The sequence below is a fragment of the Phyllobates terribilis genome, unplaced genomic scaffold (genome assembly GCF_046119375.1).
Source record: "Phyllobates terribilis strain yellow unplaced genomic scaffold, ASM4611937v1 Scaffold_2__4_contigs__length_985480577, whole genome shotgun sequence".
NCBI lineage: Eukaryota > Metazoa > Chordata > Amphibia > Anura > Dendrobatidae > Phyllobates > Phyllobates terribilis.
In genome coordinates this window covers 433911939-433937981 of record NW_027362762.1, presented here as the reverse complement: position 1 = coordinate 433937981, position 26043 = coordinate 433911939, and the positions used below count along the sequence as shown (strand labels likewise).

The 26043-nt window shown below is 45.1% G+C and overlaps 1 protein-coding gene across 1 annotated transcript in view; it reads right to left on the bottom strand.

Moving 5' to 3' along the window:
• DOC2B (double C2 domain beta) overlaps positions 1-26043 on the bottom strand; it is a 1368938-nt gene that overhangs the window by 267175 nt on the left and 1075720 nt on the right. Inside the window, exon 5 of the mRNA XM_073665359.1 lies at positions 11411-11537. Coding sequence (XP_073521460.1) covers positions 11411-11537 — 127 coding nt within the window. The remainder of the gene's footprint in view (positions 1-11410; positions 11538-26043) is intronic.

Below are 26043 nucleotides of genomic sequence, written 5' to 3'. Positions count from 1 at the left end.
CCCATATCAGCCAGAGATGCAGATGTTTTATGTGCAGCATGAGATGGTGAATTATCATGCAGAAAAATGATCTTGCTGTGAAATACACGGTTCTTCTTCTTGAACCATGGCAGGAAGTGCTGTTTGAGAAAATCCACATACATTATGGAGTTCATCTTTAGCGCCTTCAGGGATCCTAAAGGGGCCGACAATCTCTCTCCCCATGATTCCAGCCCAAAACATTACTCCACCTCCTCCTTGTTGCCGCTGTAGCCGTGTTTGCGTGGGGTGTCCATCAACCAGCCATCCTCCACTCCATCCATCTGGACCATCGAGCGCTGCACGGCACTCATCCGTGAACAAAACAGTTTTGAAATCAGTCTTCATGTAATGTTTGGCCCACTGGAGCCGTTTCTGCTTGTGTGAAGTGGATAGAGGAGGTCGACAGGATGGCGTATGCACAGCTGCAAACCTCTGAAGGACCCTGAATCTTGTTGTTCGGGGGACGTTGGAGGCACAAGCAGCTTCAAAAACTTGTCTGCTGCTATGACAAGGCTTTTTTGCCGCTGCTCTTTCAACCTGACGTAATTGCCTGTAGGAAAGAGTCCTCAATTTGCCCTTATCAGCACGCACACGTGTGTACTGTGAATCAGCTACATACTTCTTGATTGCCAAGACACTTCATCCTGATCATCGCACAATGTTGATTGTAGTCATGCCTTGACCTAAACACTCCACAATTTGTTGCTTCTCAGCAGCCGACACATCCTTTTTCTTTCCCATTTTGGCAGAAAATGTAGGCTGCTTAATAATGTGAGAGAGCCTTCTTAAGTAGTCTTGCCTTTCATTGGACACACCTGCCAAACTAATTAGCACAGGTGTCTGCAATTGCTTACAGTGATATAAAGAGCCCTGACACACATCACCATCAATGAGTTTAACTGACAAACAAACAAATTCTTCCCTTATCACTCCTAAACACTTTTTGCATAATAATTTGGAACGCAGTGTACATGTGCTTTTCCACAAAACACCAGTGGTTCACGTAGTGAATCTTACAGTTCTAACTTGCCAACCGTGGTCTGTATGGAGTTGTTCAATAAAGGGCCCAAAATTAAGATAACATAGATGGGAGAGGTCTCTATGAATAGGAATTCCTAAGTATTTGATACCCTGTGAGGGCCAGGCAAAGGGAAAGTTGGACTGGATGGAATCCTATATGGATTTGGGGAGGGAGACATCGAGGGCCTCAGACTTCGCTGCATTGATTTTAAAATTTGACCATGTAACAAAGTGATGTATTTCAGCCATAACAGCATGGATGGATATATGTGATTGAGTGATATATACTAGGACATCATCAGCAAATAGAGAGCACTTGTACTCGGTGCCTCCCACCTCAATCCACCTAATATTGGGGTTATGGCGAATTGATGAGAGCAGGTGCTCCGTCACTAGGATGTATAAGAGGGGACAGAGGACATCCCTGCCTTGTCCCATTGGTGATTGTGAAAGGTGATGAAAATGTTCTGATGCACCCCCTGGGCCTTGGGACACCCGGAGCCGGACCCATTTTGGTGGATGCTGGTGGTTGTAGTCTTCGTGGCGGCGACCCGGTTCCGTGGCTCAGGATGGTCAAACCAGTGGCGGAACTATTTATGTGGTTTTGATGTTTAAATGTCCGACTACGCCACCCGTGGATTGCGGTCAGAGTGAACCGCCGCTGCAGGGCAGACCGCTGAGGCTGGTGTTGTGGGTGCAGCAGAGCGTAGCATAACTCCCCACGGGAGGAGTATAGCCTCAGGGCAGTGTATGCGGAGGATGGGGGTGATGGTGCAGGGCAGCAGCAGTAACGACACGGAGTCGGTGATGCAGTCCAGGGCCTTTACTCACAGTTCTTATTATCCAGACCACGTCTGCAGGTAACGGCTGCCCACTTCGTACTGTGCTCACCAGGTGAGGGGCTCAGACAACTCCCAGATAACTTTGGAGCGCTTCACAGGACCCCCTTTGTGTGTCCTTTGTCTGGCCTTTCTTACCAACCCTTCTGTCCGGCTGCCTCGGGCCTCCTCTTGGTAAACTTGGCGCCAGTTTCCCTGACCCTATGTGGTGCCTTCCTAGCGGGTGTAGCGAGGGGCTGCGCCACATAAAATGTCACAGCCTCCGGTTTCTAGCTGAGGGTCGTTTCCTGCCTCCACTAGTTTCGGGGACCGGTCTCCCCCTTTGGCCTGACCCCTCCACGCAGGTGGATTCGGGCGTGCGGTGGCGACTCGCCCGTCCGCACCCCTGGGATCCCTTTATTCCTCGTTCCTGGAGCCTTCTCCGCTCCTCTTCCTTCCTTCTCCCTCTTCCAGGCCTGGGCCTCTGTTACTAGGCCCGCCTCCGGAGCAGAGCTCATGCAGAGCCCCTGCTCCCTGCCACTTCTGCTCAGACTTCTCTGCACTGAACTAAGATGGTGCCCACCTTTTATACTCCCTTCTCAATGCACCCAGGAACTGCTTCCTCCCTGCTCCTGCACTACAGGGTTCCCCTTCCTCAGTGTTCCCTCCCCCCACTCCAGCCAGGGACAGGGACTGTCGTGCCCATCTCAGAGGCATATTGGTCGCCCTGCCACACGGCAATGTGGTGTAAAGCATGCAGGTGTCGGGTCCTGATCCACACTACATCCTTACCTGAGAGTGAGATATCACACCTCTGGGTGAGGTGCAATACCTCTGTAGCAACCGAGCCCTCAGGGTGCTACAGTTCCATTTATCTTCAGCTTAGGTGACGTATTGTGATACAGGGCCGTGATTTTGGCTATAAAAGGGTCCCCTAGACCCCTACCCCAAGCTTTTTAAGAGAATCATATATGGCGTGCCAGGAGACTCTATGGAATGCTTTCTCAGCATCCAACGAGAGTATCTAATTACAAATTTTTAACTGCATCTAGCCCAGGAAATACTTTGTGCCTAGTAGCAGTGTCTGCTAGTCAGCGGATTATCCCGGCTGTTAAGCAAGCTACACCACCTGTAGTTTAGACACTTAATTTTTTCAAAGGAAATGCTTCGGGACCATGGGATACTCAGTGAAGAGCATCAGGAGGCACCCCGAGGCATAGGGGCTGGGACTGGCAGTAGGATGCCTTGCGGTGGACAGCCGAGCTCGATCCTTATAAAAGCTTTTTAACTGCAGCAGCTTTAGTGGACGCTACTGGAGCTGGAATTACGCGGCTGCTGGCATGAGACTTGCCCTCCAATAGATCCTTGTAAATGGATTTAAAGTGTATTCATTCAAATTAGAGAGACAATTTAAATTAAAAAGCTTAGAGCTGCCTCCACCACAGGGGGGCTCGCTCGACCCACCAGCGGACAGGCACCAGTATTGGGAGAGGGGGGCTGGCCATCAGGGTTCACCGCGGCTCTGGCACAAACCCGGCGACACGGAGGTGGCACGGGCAGGAGCGGACTGGCCGTGTCGGCTTCTCACTTTTTGGATTTTAGAAGGGCATGACATGCCTATATCTGTGTCTCCCCCTCCTTTTACTCCTCCACCTCTTTTCTTTTCGCATGACTATATGTACTTGTCACTTTTCCATGTGTTAGTTATGTCTTCTGAGCAGTTTGTCAGCTTTTGGACACCTTTGAAGGTGTTTTCTATGTGTTTCTATGTGTTTTTGTTTGCCTGCCATTGGTTTTAACGGTGTTCGAAGGTGTTCGACGAACAGTTCGACGAACCGTTCGGCGAACACACGGGTGTTCGACGAACCGAACTGAACTCGAACACTACGGGGGTGGCTCAACACTAATCATAATCAGTATTTCTTTGTGTTACAATCTTCAGCTATGTGTCCTTATAGACAGTTGTCACTTATTACTAAAACTGTGTCTTAATGTCTTCCATTGTAATCATCCTCTGAGTTAAAAGTGCGAAGAATAAGCCAATATAAAAATAAGATTGTTTGGAAGATGGATGGTGTTGTATTACAGACATGGGTTCTTGTCAGTATTCTGAATTCTTTATTGGAAAACAAAATGGGGAGTCACAGCGTCTTTATTCTAGGCATTAATGTATGCCACAACAGTGGAAACCCCACAACACAGGTCAAGACACCCAAAAATGTATATAGGAAATCATTTAAACAGGATCTGTTAGCAAGATATTCGACCCCTAACTAAAGGTATAAGTGGAAAACCACTTTAATATTTATTACATTTATACCTTACTAGTAGAATTTTTTTGGGAAATTTTTTGAGAAATCTGTCCTTGAAATTATATGCTAAAGTGCACTTCCTTCATCAGCTCTGCTGTTCCTTGGCATCCACCACTAGCTTCTGCTCATTGATTGGCAAGTCATTCTTCCTTCAGTGACCTGTCTCTCTTATGCAAGCGCCATAATTGTCGGGTTCATGTCATCAGAAGGGGCAGAACCTGCGCAGTGAACTCCTAATAACACTACAAGATCAGTGTACCGGCCCCCGCACGTCATTAAGAACTCACAGGCATCATCATTTCCCCGGTTTGTTGCAATGATGGCACCTGCGCGATGAGCTCTTAATGATGTTGTTGGAGGCAGCACTTTGATCTTGCAACGTGATCGTGAGCTCACTGTGCAGGCGCCCCCCCTTCTAATACAACAAACCTAAGTAATGATGGTGCCTATGCTGGGGAGACAAGTAACTGAGAGAAAAGTGGCCTGCCAATCAATGACCAGAGGTTAGCGTGGGTAATGGAGTACAGTATGGCTATGTGCCCACGATGCAGAAATGCTCAGGATTTTTTCCTGAGTGTTTCTGCATGTCCATGGCAGAAAAACTTCAAGAATGGATTTCTCAAAAATCCCGCAACAAAATTGCTTGACAGGTCCTCTTTAAATTGATTAAAATGTTGAGAAATGTATAGGCAGTAGAGATGAGCCACTACTCGATACTCGCCCGAGCATCACTGTGATTGACAAGTTCGGCGTGTATTTCGGGGTTGCTCGGGCGGAAGCTCGTTTCCCTGCCCTGCATGTTTGGCGCTTTTTAGAGAGCCAATGAACATGCAGGGATTGCTTGCCATGCACTGTAATGCCGTATCCATGTTGGTTGTGGCATTACAGTGATTGGCTGGCCGCATAGCGTCATCGGGTCTATTTAAGACCCTGTGACGCTAGGCTCGTCACAGTCTACCCCAGAACCAGGTAGAGTAGGAAGAGCTGCTGCTGAGTCAGGGAGAGATTTGCTTGTTTATAGTTAGTAAAAGTATTCCACAGGATATCTATGAATCAATCTGAACTAGCAGTCCTTCTGAGGACTAATCCAGCTGCATATAATCAGTGGTGATAGCAGGAGTTAGGCAGGCAGGCATGGTTTGTGGCAGACTGCAGTGCATACAGCACAAGAGGGTCCATTGCATGTTCTGACTGATCCTGCTATTACAGATATTTGTAGACATAGCCCAGATATCAGGAGCCAGGGCTAATTTTTTTTTATCTTAAACCTGATTTGCTTAAAAAGCAATCCAGTGTACACCATTTTTCTGCTCCATTTGCTTGTTAGCACTGCTGAATACAACCAGATCTTTTCCATATTACAGCAATAAAAATCCAGAAATTTGTAGTGAACGTGGAAAATATTGGCCTCCATTTACAGTTTGCTGCAGTGTGTCAGTGAAGCTATTCACACGTGGTTGCTGTGAAGAATAGTCACCTACAGGCCCACTATTTAAAACCGTGGTTGTCCGTCAGACGTATCACATATAACTGTGGTCCAAATTCAGCCATTTCTGGCTTTCATTTACATTTTGTTGCTGTGTGTCAGTGAAGCTATTCACACAAGGTCGCTGTGAAGAATAGTAACCTACAGGCCTGCTATTTAAAACCATGGTTGTCCATCAGATGTATCACATACAACTGCGGTCCAAATTCAGCCATTTCTGGCCTCCATTTACATTTTGTTGCAGTGTGTCAGTGAAGCTATTCACACAAGGTCGCTGTGAAGAATAGTAACCTACAGGCCCTCTATTTAAAACTGTGGTTGTCCGTCAGACATATCACATATAACTTCTGTCCAAATTCAACCATTTCTGGCCTCCATTTACATTTTGTTGCAGTGTGTCAGTGAAGCTATTCACACGAGTTTGCTGTGAAGAATAGTAACCTAGAGACCCGTTATTTAAAACTGTGGTTGTCCATCAGACGTATCACATATAACTGCTGTTCAAATCCAGCCATGTAAAAAGGGCAAGGCACGTGGCAAGGGACGGGGAAGTGGACGTGATTGTGATGGTGCATGCTGAGGCCGAGGCTGAGGCCGAGGCCTTGGGCAAGCTGAAATTATGCCACAACAAACACCGACATCTTGTCGCTCGATCTTCCTGTCCCAATTACTAGGGGACCACAGAATACCACTATTGAACACAGAGCAGTGTCAAAAGGTTTTTGGTTGGATAGCAGATAATGCTTCCAGTCACTTTGCCACCACCACCACCCTGTTTCCACATGGTCAAGTCTCAGTAGCCGTGAGTCTGGATCGCATATTCCTCACCCTGATCCTCCTTCCTCACACCATGCCGAGTGCCCGATGACAACTGATCCCACACTTGGACACTCAGAAGAACTGTTCACTTTTCCATTTATAGATTCGGGCCTCTCGCCTGGTCAGCTTCAAGAGGGTCAAAAGGAGAACGCGTGTAGCAATGCCTAAATATTTGAGCAGCCATGGTCACATGAAGGCAACGATGGGAAAGTGTAATTACTGTCGCAAGAGGTGGATGATGATGAGACACAATTGCCAGAAAGTAATGAGGAGGACCAGGGTGCGGAAGTGGAAGACGAGGTGGTGGATGATATAGTAACTGACCCAACCTGGCAGGGGGACATGCAGAGCGAGGACAGCAGCACACAGGGGGAGGGAGGCGTAGCACCATAACAGGCAGGAAGAAGCAGTGTGATGGCCACAGACACAAGGCGGGAAAGCGTTCCCCATAATACCAAAGTGACAGAAGTTGCCAGTACAACTGTTAGGTCTTCCCGAGTCTGGTTGTATTTTAAAGACTCTGCAGATAACCCCAAAAAGGCCATTTGCACCACCTGCCAAGCCAGAATCAGCAGGGGTAGCAAAACTAGCAGCCTCACCACCACCAGCATGATCAGGCACATGGCAGCAAAGCACCCTACTAAGTGGGCCGAACTCCAGGTTCCAGACACAGTGTCTGCGGGTGACACCACTGCTTCTTCCGCTGTTGTGTGTGCACACCAATCCCCTGCCTCCCGCCCTGCACGTGTCATTGCATACTCTCAACTAGCACCATCAGCAAGAATGTCCACGTCCTTGTCCCAGTGCAGCGTTCAGTTGTCCCTACACCAGTCCTTGGAACTCAAGCGCAAATACGCAGCCAATGCCCCAGAGGCCACACTACTAAATTCACATATTTAGCGAATGCTTGTGCTCGAAATGTTGCCTTTTAGACTCTTGGAGACGGAAGCTTTCTGCAACCTGATGGCGATGGCCATCCCTCGGTACTGGGTCCCCAGCCGCCACTATTTCTCCTGGTGTGCGGTCCCCACATTACACAAGCATGTGTCCCACAACATTAGCCGTGCTCTCAACAATGCAGTTCCTGTGAAAGTCCACCTAACCATGGACACATTTACAAGTGCTTGTGGGCAGGGACAGTACATCTTGCTGATGGCACACTGGGTTTATATATTGTGGAAGCACCGGGACCCAGTCGGACCTTGGGACGGCACACGTCCTCACGACGCCGAGGATTGCGGGCCCTGGGTCAATCAGGGTTGCCCCCACATTCTACAGCTCCTGCACCTCCTCCTCCTCCCCTTCAGTCTCCATCTCTGAAATGACCACATCAGTCACAAGCTGGAAGCATTGCAGTATTGCCTTGGCCAAGCGGCATCAGGCAACGGTTTCTCAAAACTTACCTAGATCTGTCAAATCTGCTTGTCAAAGTACGCCGCGTGTGTGCCCATTTTAGAAAGTCAGCTACAGCTTCCGCCGCCCCTGCCGTGCTCCAGCAGCATTTGGAGCATCCAGCTCACCGACTGGTGTGCGATGTCCCCATGCGTTGGAACTCTACATTGCAGATGTTGGGAAGGATTTGTGAGCAGAAGAGGGCAGTTGTTGACTACCAGCATCAACATGGCTGTCGGTATTCATTTCAAACTCCACACATAAGACCTCAGGAGTGGACATGGATGTCAGACATATGTACCATCCTCCAAAACGTTGAGAACTCCACCAACATGGCGAGCGGCGATGATGCCATAATTAGCATCACCATACTGCTTCTCTGTCTTCTGAAACTCTCTCTGCTCTCAATTAAAGAGGATGCATTGCAGACGGAGCACGATGAGATGTAGCAAGAAACCATACAGGGTGATTCCACACAGCCCAGCCTCATCTCATCCCAATGTGGATTGGGTGACAATGTGGAAGAGGAGCAGGAGGAAAAACAGGAGCTAGTTTCCTGTGCTATAGATGGTACTACCTGCACAACTGTCATACCATCTGTTCAGCATGGGATACCCTGAGGACGAGAAGGAGGATGAGGAGGAGAGCTTGGTCAGTCATCCTCTTGGTGAGGACACGGAAGTCTTGCACACATGGCTGAGTTTATGTTACGCTGCTTTTCCCGTGACCCTCGTGTTGTCCAAATTTTGGGTGACAGTCATTACTGGTTGGTGACACTTCTAGTCCCACGGTACAAGGAGTACTTTATATCTCTTATTCCCGCAGCGGACAGGCCTAATAGAATGGGGCAGTACCAGAAGGCCATTGTTGCGGAATTATTTAAAAAATTGCCATCTGAAAAGACTGGCTGCACAGGTCACAGTTCGTTGGACAACCAAGAAGTACAGGCGAGAGAGACACAAATCCAATCCAGCAGAGGCAGGGGAACACTGTCAAAGTTCTGGGACAGTTTTCTCAGACCCTCCTATCGCACAGGCCCTGATGCGCGGGGTACTCTCACAAGGAGGGAAAAGTTTGGGAAGATTCTGAGTCCTCCGGCGTTCCTCTGTGCCTTATAATTATTGGGTATCCAAGCTGGACACGTGGCATGAACTGGCTCTCTATGCCTTGGAGGTCCTGGTCTGCCCTGGCACTAGCATTTTGTCAGAGCTGGTTTTTAGTGCCGCTGGTGGAATTATAACTGATAGGCGCATCCGCCTGTCAACTGAAAATGCTGACAGGCTGACTCTTATAAAAATGAACAAGGGCTGGATTGGGCCAGACTTCTCAACACCACCGAATGATAGCAGCGTAACATAAACACAAATGCAGTGTCTTTTTTTTGGGAGGTCTATTCCCATGCACCTCTTCACACCCAGACATTGGTAGACGCTTCCTGATTTTGTCTATTGCTCTTGCCCTCCTCCTTCTACTCATCCTCCATCACAATATCATTCACCACCATATGTACCATATCACCTCCTCTACATCTCTTGCAAGGGGCATTGGAGTGCCTCCAAATTTTTGGCAGCCGTTGCATTAACTGCATAGGCAAACAGTATGGGAGACCCACTTCCTAATAATGGGAACATTGTTTTCAGGAGACCTTCCTCTACGTCTCTTGCAAGAAGCATTGGAGTGCCTCCAAATTTGTGCCAGCTGTTGCATTCACTGCATAGGTAAACAGTATGGGAGACCCACTTCCTTATAATGAGAACATGTTACTGAGGCCCACCTCTATGTGTCTTTAAATTGTTATTGGGTTTTTTCCCAACTTTTGGCAGCCCTTGCAGTCACAGTATGGGCATTACCACTATATGAGATCCACTCCTTTATAATGGGAACATTTTTTTTACTGAGACCCTCCTCTATGTTTCTTCAATGGGGTATTGGTGTGCGTCCAAATTTTCGGCAGCCCTTGCAGTCAATGCATACACAATAACAGTATAGGAGACCCACTCTTTAATAATGGGAAAACCAAAGCATAGCCGGCTGATGGCCCTCTAACAATAGTGAGGGCCGACTGCTGGCCCTTTAAGAATAGTAAGGTGCTGCCTGATGGCCCTATAAAAATAGTCTTTTTGACTTTCAGAGTCCCTCCTTCATAAATGAAACAGGATGTGTCTGATCATGTCTCATACACCACATAGCCAGATAAGGTAGTAAAATGTTAAAATGGCATTTGCCGGTGAATGTATTTTTCACCTTTGAAAGCAATACAAAAGTGGAAAAATGTATCAAAAGCGCTACGTGTGAACATAGCCCAAGATGTGGAGAAGCATTTTTGTTTTTGTATAATTATTTTGCCTTATATACAAGTCATTACCCTGGATAGGATGTTCCTTAACATTTTTCCTAGGAAAATCCATTTTGGTTTAGTTTTTGTATGTTTTATTGTGAGTCTGTAAAAGTGGCATAATACTCTGACAACATTGTTGACAGCAGTGATCTGGGAGTCAGAAATGCTTACAGGGGTCTTCCCCATGCTGTTCCCATGTCATTTGAGTACTGTTCCCATCGATTTGGGCAATTTTTAGGCCCTCTGCAGACCGCCGGGGGGTTGAGGGGGCGCCGGAAAAATGCTTGAGTTTCCCATAGACTTACATTGGGCTCATTACTCGGACCGAGCACTCGAGCATTCCAATTTCCTTGACTCGAGCAACGAGTACCCAAGCATTTTAGTGCTCGCTCATCATTAATAGGCAGTGAATTATTTCCTTTTGCTGAAACACACATGAACTTTTGGTGCCAACTATGTACTAGGTTAAATAACATTCAGTATTTTTACCTCATTAAGGTAACAGGGCACAATATAATTATACATATATCTTGATGGTAGATACAATTACTTTTTTTTTTGGGTGGCGGACTGATCTACCCAGAGGACCATGCCTGTTTGCAATACAAGCAATATGAAAAAAGTAGTCAGCCATGCAGAGTTACTATTTTGCTGTTCAGAAAGACAATTCAACTGTGAACTGTCAGACTTAAAAGCACATTGACAGCAAATCTATAAAGAAGGCCTGGACCAAGTTTAGGCAGCAACCCAGGGCTGGTGAGATGAATTTTGTGGGGTGAAAAGTTGTGGTGTAAAAATGAAGATCCTGAGTGAAGTAGCCCTCAGACGGTGGTGTATATGGTGCTTTTTGCACCCAGAGGGTATGTCTCATCTCTCAGTGTGAAGATCTTGCCCTCTTCCCCATTTCTGAAGCTTTCTTGACTCTGTTGAGTATGATTTGGTGCAAACATTGAGAGATTATTCCCAAGCAATATACAAACAAAAGTAAATTCTTAGGTTTGCTTGAAGTTGTGACTTTACAGTTCTTTGTCAAATTTATATACAGTCCAACTAGACAATTAAAAAAAATAATTAATGTTATATTCTGTACAGGTTTTTGGAATACCTTCATAATTTCTTACACCTATTTGAACTGCAACATCCAATGTTTTCGAAATAAATTAATTCAACAAATTCATTTTTTTTTAAAAGAAGGTTTACTTACAGGTAGCTGCTTCTCTAGACAGATGCTAAAATTTTTGGTTTGGTTGGGCTTTAGTTTCTTTAGAGGAATTCTTGTTTCACCAATGAATTCATTGTGACGGAATTTATCCTCATCACAGACTGAAATTCTAAACACAAACAAAAACAAAATGTTAGAAAGTTTTTGCAATTTACCCTAAATATATGGCAACATAAGTGAGATAAAATATAGTTACTAGAAATATAATAGTATAGGAGATGGATTTGATAAATAACCTTCATATATCATATCAGGAATGTCTAACGTGGTACAGCCGTGGTGGTAGCCATGGGTGAGGCACTCATCTGTGGCACCACGGCACGTTACATGAAAGTGGAGGTCCTGGCTGAGTTTGTGGACTTGTGCTGTGAGGGCCTTATGACTGTGCAGGCCGCATATAACCGTTGTTGTGGGTATGTCAGGACCGGATGTTTTACAGTTCAATGAGGTAGACCGCCATTCAAAAATAAACTCTTTACTGAGCGGGAACTTGGTAAGTGTTATATACAAGGGATAGCGGGTACAAAGTCTTATGAACATTTCCTTTCCAAATTGAAGCATTTTCCATACAGCTTCCTTCCTTAGTAGTATACTACAGGGATCTCTATATCTGCTGTTTCTCCCTACTTCACCACAACTCAGCTTTAATACTACAGTCCCAATCAACGAATGTCATCTACTTGTTCTGCAGTTCCGCATTCTTTTCTCCACTACTGGTGCTCTGGAATTCCCACTTAGGACTCTTCACTAGTCCCACGTACTCAGTCCTGTTTAGGCCCGTTACCTTTCAGTGTTACATGCTAGGGGTCTCATGGCTAGGTGTCGTCTCCTAGGCCATTCTGTCTCTCTGTCACTTAGGCTCAGGATCTCGCTATCCATTCTCATTGGTCTCCTCTCATTTAGGGTCACCTTTGAATGCGGCACTGTCCACCTTGCAGCCCAGTCACTACACACTCCAGGCTCAATCTGTTTTCCTAGCAGGAAACAGTCACTTTCCCTTACAAAAGCTCCTCCCACTCTGGGCTAGTCCCAAACATCAACTCTAACTGTTCCCATAGTCAAAATACACATATCTAACGCACATCACAATTCACAATACACAACACAGTTCACATTGCATAACATTAATAGTGATGAGCAAACGTGCTCGGATAAGGTGTTATCCGATCATGCTCCAGTGCTAACAGAGTATCTTTGGCGTGCTCGAAAAATATGTTCACGCCGCTGCGGCTGCAAGTCTCGTGGCTGTTAGACAGTCGCAACACATGCAGGGATTACCTAACAAACAGGCAATCCCTGCATATGTTGCGGTTTTCTAACAGCTGTGGTGACGCAAACATATATTTCGAGCACGCTGAAGCTACTCTGTTAGCACCCGAGCATGCTCGGATAACACCTTATCCGAGCATGTTCGCGCAACACTAATCATAAACACATTTCATTGTACATGACATGTCACATTACATCACATAACACACTTCAACAAACACAATAAAACTTGTTTCTTCAAGAAGGGGAAACATGGGCAGCATGTCCTTATCCTTACAAATGTACCCAGGATTTTATCTAGAGGAAATTTGTGGATACTGAGACACTAGACCGTGAGAGAGTATCCTAACATGCATGCATCTCTCACACCGCATGGCCGTGTCCGCGGGGGATTCGCAGGTGCACGGAGACGCATAGTGGACATGGGATTTCTAGAAATCCATCCACTATGCTGTAACATCTGGCGGTTGCGGGTTTGACGCTGCATAGAAAACCCACCAAACCCGTCAAACCCGCAGCGGCTCCGGAGTGTGTGCACATACCCTTACAGTACTGTCAGTGCCTGCTACAGCGCTTCTATGCTACTTTTTCTAAATATCATTCACAGGATGACAGAACAGGTAGATCTTTGCTCAATTAAACCTTAATCTTTTAATTAAAGCACATATGAAGCTGTATGGTGTTGGATGTCCCCATTCATAAGTATATATATATATTTACAGTGCCTACAAGTAGTATTCAACCCCCTGCAGATTTAGCTGGTTTGATAAGATGCAAATAAGTTAGAGCCTTCAAACTGCAAATGAGAGTAGGTTTTATGAACAGAAGCATAAATCTTACAAACCAAAAAGTTATGTTGCTCAGTTGAATTTTATTAAATTTTAAACATAAAAGTGTTGGTCAATTATTATACAACCCCTATGTTTAATATTTTGTGGAATAACCCTTGTTTGCAATTACAGCTAATAATCATCTTTTATAAGACATGATCAGGCCGGCACAGGTCTGTGGAGTTATCTTGGCCCACTCCTCCATGCAGATCTTCTCCAAGTTATCTAGGTTCTTTGGGTGTCTCATGTGGACTTTATTCTTGAGCTCCTTCCACAAGTTTTCAATTGGGTTAAGGTCAGGAGACTGACTAGGCCACTCCAACACCTTGACTTTTTCCCTATTGAACCAGGCCTTGGTTTTCTTGGCTGTGTGCTTTGGGTCGTTGTCTTGTTGGAAGATGAAATTACGACCCATCTTAAGATCCTTGATGGAGGAGCGGAGGTTCTTGGCCAAAATCTCCAGGTAGGCCGTGCTATCCATCTTCCCATGGATGCGGACCAGATGGCCAGGCCCCTTGGCTGAGAAACAGCCCCACAGCATGATGCTGCCACCACCATGCTTGATTGTAGGGATGGTATTCTTGGGGTCGTATGCAGTACCATCCAGTCTCCAAACGTCACGTGTGTGGTTGGCACCAAAGATCTCGATCTTGGTCTCATCAGACCATAGAACCTTGAACCAGTCTGTCTGAGTCCTCCAAGTGATCATGAGCAAACTGTAGACGAGCCTTGACATGACGCTTAGAAAGTTAAGGTACCTTACGGGCTCGTCTGGAACGGAGACCATTGCGGTGGAGTACGTTACTTATGGTATTGACTGAAACCAATGTCCCCACTGCCATGAGATCTTCCCGGAGCTCCTTCCTTGTTGTCCTTGGGTTAGCCTTGACTCTTCGGACAAGCCTGGCCTCGGCACGGGAGGACACTTTCAAAGGCTGTCCTGGCCGTGGAAGGCTAACAGTAGTTCCATAAGCCTTCCACTTACGGATGATGCTCCCAACAGTGGAGACAGGTAGGCCCAACTCCTTGGAAAGGGTTTTGTACCCCTTGCCAGCCTTGTGATCCTCCATGATCTTGTCTCTGATGGCCTTGGAATGCTCCTTTCTCTTTCCCATGTTGACCATGTCTGAGTGCTGTTGACAAGTTTGGGGAGGGTCTTAAATAGTCAGAAAAGGCTGGCAAAAGAGATCTTTAATCCACACATGTGAAGCTCATTATTCTTGGTGCCTGAACTACTTCTTAATACTTTAGGGGGACCAAACGGAATTCTTGTGGTTTGAGGGGTTGAATAATAAATGACACTCTGAATTAACTTTTTACGTTTTAAAAAAACAAAACAAAAAAAAAACAAAAACAAAATTTGCTGCAGTGCATTCCCACTTCCAGGCTGATCTACAGAACAAATGTCACAATGCCAAGTTAATTCCGCATGTGTCAGCCAGCTAAATCTGCAGGGGGTTGAATACTACTTGTAGGCACTGTATATACATTAATATATATATATATATATATATATATATATATATATATATATATATATATATATATATATATATATATATATACAGTGCCTACAAGTAGTATTCAACCCCCTGCAGATTTAGCTGGTTGACACATGCGGAATTAACTTGGCATTGTGACATTTGTACTGTAGATCAGCCTGGAAGTGGGAAATGCACTGCAGCAAATTTTTTTTTTTTTTTTTAAAACGTTAAAAGTTAATTCAGAGTGTCATTTATTATTCAACCCCTCAAACCACAAGAATTCTGTTTGGTCCCCCTAAAGTATTAAGAAGTAGTTCAGGCACCAAGAATAATGAGCTTCACATGTGTGGATTAAAGATCTCTTTTGCCAGCCTTTTCTGACTATTTAAGACCCTCCCCAAACTTGTGAACAGCACTCAGACATGGTCAACATGGGAAAGACAAAGGAGCATTCCAAGGCCATCAGAGACAAGATCGTGGAGGGTCACAAGGCTGGCAAGGGGTACAAAACTCTTTCCAAGGAGTTGGGCCTACCTGTCTCCACTGTTGGGAGCATCATCCGTAAGTGGAAGGCTTATGGAACTACTGTTAGCCTTCCACGGCCTGGACAGCCTTTGAAAGTGTCCTCCCGTGCCGAGGCCAGGCTTGTCCGAAGAGTCAAGGCTAACCCAAGGACAACAAGGAAGGAGCTCCGGGAAGATCTCATGGCAGTGGGGACATTGGTTTCAGTCAATACCATAAGTAACATACTCCACCACAATGGTCTCCGTTCCAGACGAGCCCGTAAGGTACCTTTACTTTCAAAGCGTCATGTCAAGGCTCGTCTACAGTTTGCTCATGATCACTTGGAGGACTCTGAGACAGACTGGTTCAAGGTTCTATGGTCTGATGAGACCAAGATCGAGATCTTGGGTGCCAACCACACACGTGATGTTTGGAGACTGGATGGCACTGCATACGACCCCAAGAATACCATCCCTACAGTCAAGCATGGTGGTGGCAGCATCATGCTGTGGGGCTGTTTCTCAGCCAAGGGGCCTGGCCATCTGGTCCGCATCCATGGGAAGATGGATAGCACGGCCTACCTGGAGATTTTGGCCAAGAACCTCCGCTCCTCCATCAAGGATCTTAAGATGGGTCGTAATTTCATCTTCCAACAAGACAACGACCCAAAGCACACAGCCAAGAAAACCAAGGCCTGGTTCAAGAGGGAAAAAGTCAAGGTGTTGGAGTGGCCTAGTCAGTCTCCTGACCTTAACCCAATTGAAAACTTGTGGAAGGAGCTCAAGAATAAAGTCCACATGAGACACCCAAAGAACCTAGATAACTTGGAGAAGATCTACATGGAGGAGTGGGCAAAGATAACTCCACAGACCTGTGCCGGCCTGATCAGGTCTTATAAAAGACGATTATTAGCTGTAATTGCAAACAAGGGTTATTCCACAAAATATTAAACATAGGGGTTGTATAATAATTGACCCACACTTTTATGTTTAAAATTTAATAAAATTCAACTGAGCAACATAACTTTTTGGTTTGTAAGATTTATGCTTCTGTTCATAAAACCTACTCTCGTTTGCAGTTTGAAGGCTCTAACTTATTTGCATCTTATCAAACCAGCTAAATCTGCAGGGGGTTGAATACTACTTGTAGGCACTGTGTATATCTATCTATCTATCTATCTATCTATCTATCTATCTATCTATCTATCTATCTATCTATCTATATATATGTGTGTTTAATCAGCTGATTACATTTAATTTATGCCTTTTTTGAAAAATTTGAGGATGTCACATACATTGTACTTTTTGATTGCTTCATTTTGACGCAGAATTGTTGTAAATGTCGAAATCCAATGGTTTAATTTCCCTTTTTTCACTATGATGTATTTGGTTTATACAAAAAAGAAATACTGCTGGGATCATGTGTGGAATTAACTTTTCCAATTTAGGACTGGTGTTTACTCATGCATAGAATAATCTTCATTTATTGCCACTCGGATATAAAATAATTAACAATGCGCAAAAAAACACATTGTGTGAACGCTGCTTTCTATAATACCAAACGGAGCATTTATAAGGCAATAATTATAGTCATTCATGACAGCTGGCATTCATTTTCATGACTACTTCATGGTATAATTTTTCTTGTGTGAATGTCTTTGTAGGGCTCATGTATAATTATTATGTCAAGAAGAACATGAACTCTTGGTCTGTAAGTGCTTGTCTTTTTTTAATTAATTTTTAACAGAAATCTGTTTGATTTTGAAAATGTGATTCTGTTTGCATGTTTTAGGGTAGGTTCAAATATAACCTATGAGGGGTATGTTCACACTGTGTCTTTTTTTGGTGGAAAAAATATCAGTTTTTCAGAAAACTCTTCAGGAATCGCTCATTTTCTGTGGCATTTTGTACACCTGATGCATATTTTTGAAATTATTTTTTGGGTTGCTTCCTAAGTGCTTTTTCAATGTTTTTTGTTGTCATTTTTTTAGTATTTTTTCAGTGTTTTTTTCACCATCTGGACTTTTTTTATATTCATTGAATGACAAACAAAACTCTAGCACTTTTAGAAACAAAGAAAACACTGAAAAAAGGTTAAAAAAAAGCTATAAAAGACACCAAGGCTACGTTCCGACGAGCTTTTGTTGAGTTTTTGATGTTGCAGAATTTCTGCTCCATTTCTACACCTATTATTTAAATTAGGTTACTAGCGTCTTTTGATTGCATTTTAATGTGCGCTTTTTTAAGAAGCGTTTTGATCCCGTTTTTGACGTTGCTTTTTTTGTCTCTTTTTGGTGTGCCATACATTAAATAAAACTGCTTTGTTTTTGACACTTCCTGATATTTGGCTTTGACAAAGTATTGACATACTTAGGTGCGGATTACATGCGTTTTTAATGCATTTCCACCTCAGAAACGCACTTAAAATGCATTTGCATTAACAGAAAACTCAGCGTATCCACAAAAGAAATTGACATTCTGTGGATTCTAAACATGAACCGCTGCTCACTTTATGATGAGTAAAATAAAAGCACAGTGGGCAGGAGATTTCTATAAATCCCATCCACTTTGCTTGAGCTGTAAAACGCTGCATTTTTGACACAACAACAATGCGCAGTGTCAAAAACCCACCAAAAGCTCATCATGGGACCATAGCCCAAGGTGTCTTCTAGGTGTGTTTTCAGTCTTTCCATTGACTTCTATGTAAAGTACGACCCGAAGATAGCTAGATGAGTGGACATGTCATTTCTTTTAAATGCTTAGCATTTTTGAAAACCTTAAGTGTTTAAAAAACCTTCAAAAGTCTGAACCAATGAACAGAAAGTCTCTTTCCCATAGAAATTTTTTCCAGCATTTTTTTGAGCGGACTCGCTAAAAAAACATCGGGAAAAGACATAGTGTGAACTTATCACTATAAAGGTTCTGACAACTGACATATTTTTGTTTTGGGCCACAATAATCACTGACAAAGCCACAATAATGACTAATTGCCAATTATGTTTGTACAGTACAGACCAAAAGTTTGGACACCCCTTCTCATTTAAAGATTTTTCTGTATTTTCATGACTATGAAAATTGTATATTCACACTGAAGGCATCAAAACTATGAATTAACACATGTGGAATTATATACTTAACAAAAAAGTGTGAAACAACTGAAAATATGTCTTATATTCTAGGTTCTTCAAAGTAGCCACCTTTTGCTTTGATAACTGCTTTGCACACTCTTGGCATTCTCTTGATGAGCTCAAGACGTAGTCACCGGAAATGATCTTCCAACAATCTTGAAGGAGTTCCCAGAGATGCTTAGCACTTGTTGGCCCTTTTGCCTTCACTCTGCGGTCCAGCTCACCCCAAAGCATCTCGATTGGGTTCAGGTCTGGTGACTGTGGAGGCCAGGTCATCTGGCGTAGCACCCCATCACTCTCCCTCTTGGTCAAATAGCCCTTTGAAATACCAGAAAAATATCCAACAACTGTTGGAAAAAAGTGTATATAAGCTAACTAACAAACCAAAGAGCAGAAAAAATACCCATTAAAAAATAACTTTTAATTATGCATTTAAAAATGTGTACCAAATAGTACAGTTAGGACAAACTACATATATTGACTGAACTCTAGCTTGGTAGCACTTATTATTAGTGCACCCTTCTCCTCTAATACAAACCTGTCCCCTGATGAGCCCCGCACTAAGGAGGGGGGGGGGGTGAAACGCGTAGGGACTATGAGACTACTCTGAAGGGACTTTTTGATCCGTTGACGATTTTGGGGCTATATTTAAGATATATGTTACCTGCTGATGACTCTATACCTGCCTGAGGGACCACTACTAAGGGTACCTGGTGTGCTTCTGAAATAACCTGCTTATATGTTTTGCTGGGACTACCTCCTGGACCGGGTTCATACAGCCACACACTTGTTGGGTCTGAAGGGGATATTTGCCTGAACACCAGCCAGAACCTCAGAAGGATCTGAATAAGATAAGTCCATTGCTATATAATTTTTTAAATTATTGAGACTATTTGGGACTTTTTTTGATCCTTTGATGATTTTGGGACTATATCTAAGGGACATGTTACCTACTGGTGACTTTATGTAGCGCCGGCGTCCCTGCCCTCTGCTAGGCAGGGACGCTGTTCCCCCCACCTCCCTGCTCCGTGCCCGGCGTCCTCCTCCCGCTCTGCTGGCAGCGCGCGCTCCTTCCCGGCCACTGTGCTTAGGGCGCGCGCGCTCTCCCTCCCTCTTAAAGGGGCCGCGCGCGCCGTCCTAAGGAGTCCCCGGCCAATGGCCGGAGGACTTCACCATATATAAGGCACCTCCTCCAAAATGGAGGTGCCCGAGCAATGTTGTTGCACTGTTTACTACTCTGCTTCAGCCCTCAGGTCCCGTTGCCAGATACCTGCCAGTTACCTGCCAGTTACCTGCCAGATTCCTGCCTGATTATCTGCTACCTGCCTGCAAGTCTGAGGTCCGACGGTCTGCCTTACTACTCCTGTCAGTCTGTCTAAGGACCAGTCTGCCCGCTCACCTGGGAGCGCACATCAGCCACCTGCCTGCTTTCCCGAGGTCCGACGGTCTGCCTTCCAACTCCTGTCAGTCTGTCTATGGACCAGCTTGCCCGCTCACCTGGGAGCACACACCTGCTACCTGCCTGCTAGTCTACCTGGAGGCTCCGCCGTCACGTGCTGTGACCACCTGCCTGTCCAGTGACTCCTGCTCGCTCACCTGGGAGCGCTCATCTGCTGCCTATCTGCTAGCCTACCTGGAGGCTCTGCCGTCACGTGCTGTGACCACCCGCCTGTCCAGAGACTTCTGCCCGCTCACCTGGGAGCGCTCATCTGCCGCCTGTCTGTTGGTCTTCCTGGAGGCTCCGCCGTCACATGCTGTGACCACCCGTTCATCCAGAGACTCTCGCCTGCTCACCTGGGAGCCCACGTCTATCATCAGCCGCCACAGGTCGTACCAACCCTTTACCTAGAGACTGCCCCGGTCACTTGCCGTGACCATCTGCCCGTTCATCCAGAGACTGCCCCGGTCACTTGCCGTGACCATCTGCCCGTTCATTCAGAGACTGCCCCGGTCACTTGCCGTGACCATCTGCCCGTTCATTCAGAGACTGCCCCGATCACTTGCCGTGACCTCCAGCCCGTTCACTCAGAGACTGTCCCGGTCACCTGCTGTGACCTCCTGCCCGTCTTCCCTGGTCGCCACCCGCTCCCTTACAAGGACTGCCCCCTTGTATAGTAGCTCAGAGGTTCCGCCTCCCAGACCCGTTACAGTTTGCTCGGGCCATGGAACCCGGTGGCACCCAAGCTCCCTCGCTCTCGGACCTGTGTCATGAACTGTCCCGTCAAAGGTCCCAACAGGAGTCCATCCTGGGTCACCTGCGGAATGTCAACACTCGCCTGGACACTCTGACTGCTCCACCAGCAACCTCCGCCAGTGCCATGTCTCGCAATCCGGCAGCTCCGCTGCCCACTAATACCATGGTATCCTACCCCGGACCCCGGCTTTCTGCACCTCCTCGCTTCGGAGGCGACTCCGCCCAGGCTCGGGGCTTCATAAATCAGTGCACCCTGCACTTTGAACTATTGTCCCACCAGTTTAACTCCGACCGGGCCAAAATTGCATTCATCATGTCCCATCTCACCGGGGAGGCCCTGGCCTGGCTAAATCCTCTATGGGAGAGAGGAGACCCCCTGGTGTCCAACTTGCCTGCTTTTCTCACGGCTTTCCGGAAAGTCTTTGACGAACCCGGACGGAAGACCTCATCCGCATCATCTCTGCTACGCCTCCGTCAGGGAAGTCTCACCGTGGGCCAATATGCCATACGGTTCCGTACCCTTGCCTCGGAGCTGGCCTGGGATAACGACGCTCTGGTATCCAGGGGAGGAGTCCTGAGGAGATAATTTGCATATTCCCACTGCATTTTGGGGTAAGTGAAGAGTCTCTGCGAGCTCAAAGAACACTGGATTTTGGCTGTTGGAGCTGAAAAGAGGACATCGGTAAACCGCGCGCCTACCGGCGCGTGCATTTTGAAGCTTTTTTTTTAATCTTTTTTCACTGTTTTCAGAACATTAACAATAAGAACATGGAAGAGTCCAGGAGCCATTTGGTGAGCTGCATATCCTGCTACATGTTCACAGACTTGCCAGTGGAAAAGCCAGACTTCACATGCCAGAAATGCAAGCTTGTGTCCCTGTTGGAGGAAAAGTTGCGAAATCTAGAAGAGAGGTTAACTACCTTGAAAATCATTAAGGAAGGTGAAGAGTTCTTAGACAGAGCAGAATTATCTCTTCATGATTCAGAAAGAGAAGAAATTCGAACTGCACCTGAGGAAACAGAGGAATGGAAGCATGTGACCCACAGAAGCAGGAGGATCGAGAGGCAGTCAGCACCCATACTGCTCAGGAACCAGTACCAGGCTCTCACGCAGGAGAACCATGAAGAAATACAGCAAGATAAGACTTTGCCAGCAATGAATAACCTTGTAAGCCTTCAGAATCCTCCTGGATGGAGAAAGAAGAATGTTGTGAAGAAAAAACGGAGAGTGGTGGTCATGGGGGATTCCCTGTTAAGAGGAACAGAGGCCGCTATCTGCAGACCAGACATAACCTCAAGAGAAATGTGCTGTCTTCCAGGAGCAAAAATTAAAGATGTGTCTGACAGGATATCAAGACTCTTCAGACCTACAGATCACTACCCATTCCTGCTAATACATGTGGGGACAAATGACACCGCAAGAAAGGACCTGGAAACCATCTGCAGTGACTTTGAAGACTTAGGCAAGAAAGTGAAAGAATTGGGAGCGCAGGTGGTCTTCTCATCCATCCTCCCAGTGGATGGCCATGGAACAATGAGGTGGAATAAGATTCTACAGGTGAACAACTGGCTACGTCGATGGTGCCGTCAACAAGGATTTGGATTTCTGGATCACGGAATGAATTACCTATACGATGGACTACTTGCTAGAGATGGGGTGCACCTTACGAAGACTGGAAAACATGTATTTGGAAGTCGCCTTGCTACACTCATCAGAAGAGCTTTAAACTAGAACAATGTGGGAAGGGAAGCAAAAGGCCAGAAAAAGCCATACAGCTGACAAATACTATTGAGATCTCTGCTACTGGAAGTGGAAAAGAAGAACAAAGACAAAAAAATCTAAATAATAAAAATATGGGAGGAAGAGAAACCAATCACAAACTAAAATGTTTTTATACAAATGCACAAAGCATGGGCAACAAACAAGGAGAATTGGAACTACTAATGCAGGAAAAGGAATATGATGTCATTGGAATCACTGAAACTTGGTGGGACGATACACATGATTGGAATAAAAGGCTAAAAGGATACAACTTATTTGCAAGAAACAGACTTGATAAACGAGGAGGAGGTGTCGCATTGTATGTTAGAAAAGCGTATATCTGCACAGAGATTGAAGCTTCAGAGACTGGGAGTTCTGTGGAAACTGTTTGGGTAAGAATACAAGGAGAGAACAACGGAAAGGACACCATTGTAGGCATTTACTACAGGCCACCTGGGCAAGCTGAAGATATGGATGAACTCTTTATGTATCAAATGACCAAGTTCTCCAAAAAATATGACGTAGTGGTCATGGGAGATTTCAACTATCCAGACATTTGTTGGGAATCTCTCTCAAGTAAAACTAACAGGTCAAGCAAATTCTTATCCTCTCTTGCTGACAACTTTATCTTCCAAAAGGTAGGGGAGAAAACAAGGGGATCTGCTACTTTGGATCTAATCCTTATAAACAGGGAGGAAATGGTTGAGGAGGTAAAGGTGGCTGGGACCCTAGGAGGCAGCGATCATGCTATTATAGAATTTTGGATAACTAGAGGAGGAAGACATGTGAAGACTCAAACTTCAAGGTTAGATTTTAGAAAGGCAGATTTTAAGAGACTCAGAAAGAGAATAGGAGGGATCCAATGGCTGGATGTCCTTAAGGATAAAAATGTCCAGGAAGGATGGGAAATTTTTAAAAATGAGATTCTCAAAGCACAATCGTTAACAATCCCAAAAAGTAGGAAGAATGGGAAGCATTTAAGGAAACCAGGATGGATGAACACAGAACTTAAACACATGCTAAAAAGAAAGAAAGAAATGTTTATTAAATGGAAAGAGGGAGGCATATCTAAAGAAGATTATAATGCAGTCTGCAGATCCTGTAGGGCACGTATCAGGTTAGCTAAAGCTGACAATGAATTAAGGCTTGCAAGAGATGTCAAAAGCAATAAAAAAGGATTTTGGGGGTATGTCAAAAGTAAAAGAAAAGTCAAAGATGCTATAGGATTTTTACAGGATGAAAATGGAGAAATGGTAAGAGAGGATGTTGAGAAGGCCGAACTTTTTAATTCCTATTTTGCATCTGTTTTCTCTCAGAAAGAAAATGTAACATCAACTGATCTTCACTGTCCTTTTAAAGGAATAGAGGAATCCAAGTTATCAGTAAACAGAAAGATTGTGAGGGAATATTTAGCTAACATAAATGAGTTCAAGTCTCCAGGTCCAGATGAATTACACCCCAGAGTACTGAAGGAGATTGTAGAAGAAATTTTAGAACCACTCTCCATAATCTTTGAAAATTCTTGGAGAACAGGAGAAGTCCCGGAAGACTGGAGAAGAGCAAATGTTCCTATCTTCAAAAAGGGGAAGAAGGTGGACCCAGGGAACTATAGGCCGGTGAGTCTGACTTCTATACCAGGAAAGATCTTTGAACAAATTATTAAACAACATGTATGTAAGTACATGGATAAGAATGAAGTGATTAACCAGAGTCAGCATGGGTTTGTAACTAACAAGTCATGTCAGACTAACTTAATTTCCTTCTATGACAGAATCACTGACTGGGTGGATCAGGGAAATGCTGTAGATATAGTATATCTTGACTTCAGCAAAGCATTTGACAAAGTATCTCACACCATCCTTATTGAAAAAATGACCAAGTATGCAATGGACCAGGCAACTGTTAGGTGGATTCATAACTGGCTTAGTGATCGGACTCAAAGGGTGGTTGTAAATGGCTTCACATCCAGCTGGATGAATGTCTCAAGTGGGGTACCACAGGGCTCCGTCCTGGGACCTGTATTGTTCAACATCTTTATCAATGATTTAGATGAAGGAATTGAGGGTAAACTGATTAAATTTGCTGATGACACAAAGCTAGGAGGGATAGCTAATACTAGAGAAGAGAGAGAGAGGATTCAAAAAGACCTAAATAAACTGGAGCAGTGGGCAGCAACCAACAGAATGGTTTTTAACAGGGAAAAATGCAAAGTACTACATCTGGGCAATAAAAATGAAAAAAGCATATACAGAATGGGAGGAATAGAGCTAAGCAACAGTACATGTGAAAAAGACTTAGGTATACTAATAGATCATAGACTGAACATGAGTCAACAGTGTGATGCAGCAGCAAAAAAGGCAAATACAATTCTGGGATGTATTAACAGAAGCATACAGTCTAGATCACGTGAAGTCATTATCGGTCTTTACTCCTCTTTGGTCAGACCTCATCTGGAATACTGTGTACAGTTTTGGGCACCACATTTTAAAAAAGACATAGACAAACTGGAGCAAGTTCAGAGAAGAGCGACCAGAATGGTGACTGGTCTGCAAACCATGTCCTATGAGGAACGGTTGCAGGATTTGGGAATGTTTAGCTTGCAAAAAAGAGAGGAGACTTAATAGCTGTCTACAAATATGTCAAGGGCTGTCACATTGTAGAAGGATCATCTTTATTCTCATTTGCACAAGGAAAGACTAGAAGCAATGGGATGAAACTAAATGGGAGGAGACACAGATTAGATATTAGAAAAAACTTTTTGACAGTTAGGGTGATTAATGAGTGGAACAGGCTGCCACGAGAGGTGGTGAGTTCCCCTTCAATGGACGTCTTCAAACAGAGGCTGGACAGACATCTGTCTGAGATGATCTAGTGAATCCTGCTTTGAGCAGGGGGTTGGACCAGATGACCCAGGAGGTCCCTTCCAACTCTACCATTCTATGATTCTATTCTATGATTCTGGGAGGGTCTGTCCGGCCGTATTAAAGATGAACTTGCCGGTCGGGACATTCCTACCACTCTCGATGACCTAATAACTCTTGCCACCCGGATTGACCTACGGTTCCAGGAGCGTGCCAAAGAGGTCACCCGTGAGAGGAGGTTACCATGTCTAGCTCCTACTTTTCAGAAACCCGTCACTCCCTCCGTTTCTACCCAGGTACACTCTCCTGAGTCTATGCAGGTCGACCAGACCAAGATGGTCAAAACCCGTCAGGACTTACGCAATGCCGAGGGGAGCTGCTTCTACTGTGGCAGTAAGGAGCACCGGATCCGTGCCTGCCCGGAGAGGTCGGGAAACGCCTGTGTCTAGGTTCGCTCAGAGAGGTCAACCTAGACAAGAATAAATCCTCTCCATCTCTGCTGCTGTCAGTCTCAATCATCTGCGGGGAGAACCGTTATTTCGAACTAGCCCAACTTGACTCTGGAGCAGCCGGGAATCTTATTTC